This window comes from Juglans regia, unplaced genomic scaffold (genome assembly GCF_001411555.2).
Source record: "Juglans regia cultivar Chandler unplaced genomic scaffold, Walnut 2.0 Scaffold_687, whole genome shotgun sequence".
NCBI lineage: Eukaryota > Viridiplantae > Streptophyta > Magnoliopsida > Fagales > Juglandaceae > Juglans > Juglans regia.
The window spans coordinates 18,165-20,347 of record NW_023361741.1 but is presented as its reverse complement, the minus strand read 5'-3'; the positions used below and the strand labels follow the sequence as shown (position 1 = coordinate 20,347).

Genomic DNA, 2,183 nt, shown 5'->3' with positions numbered 1-2,183 from the left:
AGACAGTAGCCATCGGCCTAATTTATCGCTGTCTTTCCGTCTCCAATCTATATAACTCGCCTTTAGTACCGCTGGTTCTGACACAAACATTTCTGATCTGCAATCCCTAGTTAGCATTTGTCCAACCTCGATCAGTACTACCGGAACACAGAAGATTTTATCCTCAAGTTTTCGGAGAAGAAAGGTCTTTAGGTTCCTTCTAAAGATCGTCCCAAAAAAGGAGAGAAGCTGCTAACATGGCGTTTGACAAAGAACTCAACCTTGAGGCCACAGAGCTTAGGTTAGGCCTTCCTGGCACCAAGAAGTCAGAAAAACAACCAACGTCTATTGCCATTAAAAGCAACAAAAGAGCATTGCCCAACTTTAATGAGGAGTCTTGTGGATCTAAGGAAAATTCTAATGCTTCACATCTCCAAAAATCTGACCAAGAAATTGCTTCCCCTGCCAAGTAAGAAATCTAGCTTTCTTCTTCATTAATTTAACTTTGATCTTGCTTTTAATACATATTTACTCGCATTTAGAATATGTCATAGATATGAATAACTTCGCATGGTTTTGATTATATCGTCTAAGATATATGGTGAATGGCTATGTCTTATTATAGGGCACAAGTAGTTGGGTGGCCACCTGTGAGATCTTACAGGAAAAACTGTTTACAAGCAAAGAAAATGGAGGCTGAAGCTGCGGGCATGTACCTGAAAGTTAGCATGGATGGAGCTCCTTATCTAAGGAAGATTGATTTGAAGGTCTACAAAGGATACCCAGAGCTCCTTAAAGCCTTGGAAGACATGTTCAAGTTCAGTGCTGGTAAGCATATTACATCGACCTTTTCATGATCTGCACTTGTATTAATTGGTGGTAGCTAGCGATGGATAATAAAATAGAAAAACAAAGAATATGGTTAGAGTATTTATTCAGATTTTAGTCGTTCTTAACGGTTTTTTTCTTTTTGTTCCTTTTTCAGGTGAGTATTCTGAGAGGGAAGGCTACAATGGGTCAGAATTTGTGCCGACTTATGAAGATAAAGATGGGGATTGGATGTTGGTTGGAGATGTTCCATGGGAGTAAGTTCTTGAGCTGATCTGCCTTCTGTTTAAATTTACATCAATTTTTTTTCCAAAACATTAAGAAAGAGAAAGTCTAAATCAAAGTACTCATTTTATGTTTGCTTTGTTGCAGTATGTTTCTCTGCTCATGCAAGAGGCTCAGAATCATGAAGGGGTCAGAAGCTAGGGGCTTGGGTTGTGCTGTGTCAATCCCATGCACAGTTTAAAAGCCACTGGAATTTAATTCAGGATAGAGAAGATCACTTCAAGAAAAAGTACAAAAAAAGAAAAAGAAGAAAGAAACCCTTTCTCGAGGGCTATGGAGCAAGAAACGGATCAGAGGTTTTCGACAGAAAATTTGGAAAAGATATGAAAAGAAAAGAGAAGAATATTAGTGCAACATGCATGCATGTATAGTACTACTTCTACATATTTGCTTGAGATGAATTAATTGTACAAAGTTGCGAGAGAGAGTGAGATATATATTTATAAATACATTATATACTATGTCATGTTCCACATGACAATATTCTGATCTTTTCATCCAATTTCTACATGGAACAGGCAAAAAGTTGTAGTCTAAGACTAAACCATAATTTATCATCCTAGCTAGGAAAATATCATCTGGATATGTCCCTTTGAGATCAACTTCAAAGGCTAGCTAGGAAATTAAGAACTTCATGTCCTCACAATGTAAAGTAGGGAATATCTTCGACTCATGCATGAGGGCATTAGTAGTTGATGCAGGACAAAATAATGATTATTCTACAGGCTAGTTTCAATAGATAATTCACAGAGAAGGAAGACAAGAGAATCGCCCAAAACACAGAGAAAACGACTCTTATACTCAATTCAAAGTTTTCAATATCCAAGAATGACCAAATGATCAACCCACAAGCTGGGTTGTAATAGCTGAAATTGACCATATGATCAGAATTTTACCAAAAATAGTAAAATCCCAATAATCACACCAAAAATCTCTACGTAGTAAAAGAAGTAATCTGTCAAAACTCTCGCCCAAATCGAGTTCAGAATCACTTCCTAAACAATAAATGAAATATTACCATAAAATGCAAAAAAAAAAAAAAAAAAAACTAAAAATAGAGATTCAGAGGGGAAAACGGTTGAATTTAGTCT

The 2,183-nt window shown here is 36.6% G+C and overlaps 1 protein-coding gene across 1 annotated transcript; it reads left to right on the top strand.

The window, feature by feature from the left end:
• LOC108989205 (auxin-induced protein 22D-like) lies at positions 1 to 1,602 on the top strand. The gene is made up of 4 exons (XM_018962742.2): positions 1 to 448; positions 605 to 807; positions 965 to 1,064; positions 1,180 to 1,602. Exons 1-4 carry the CDS (start codon positions 237 to 239, stop codon positions 1,271 to 1,273), a joined length of 609 nt encoding a protein of 202 aa, XP_018818287.1. The 5' UTR covers positions 1 to 236; the 3' UTR covers positions 1,274 to 1,602.
• Positions 1,603 to 2,183: the final 581 nt, after the last annotated feature.

What these genes read in the sequence shown, in the direction of transcription:
- LOC108989205 (XM_018962742.2), top strand. Translation starts at nt 237, where the DNA reads ATGGCGTTTGACAAAGAACTCAACCTTGAGGCCACAGAGCTTAGGTTA. An exon ending in CATGTTCAAGTTCAGTGCTG is followed by an intron (nt 808 to 964) that starts GTAAGCATATTA and finishes TTCCTTTTTCAG; the next exon opens with GTGAGTATTCTGAGAGGGAA. An exon ending in GTTGGAGATGTTCCATGGGA is followed by an intron (nt 1,065 to 1,179) that starts GTAAGTTCTTGA and finishes GCTTTGTTGCAG; the next exon opens with TATGTTTCTCTGCTCATGCA.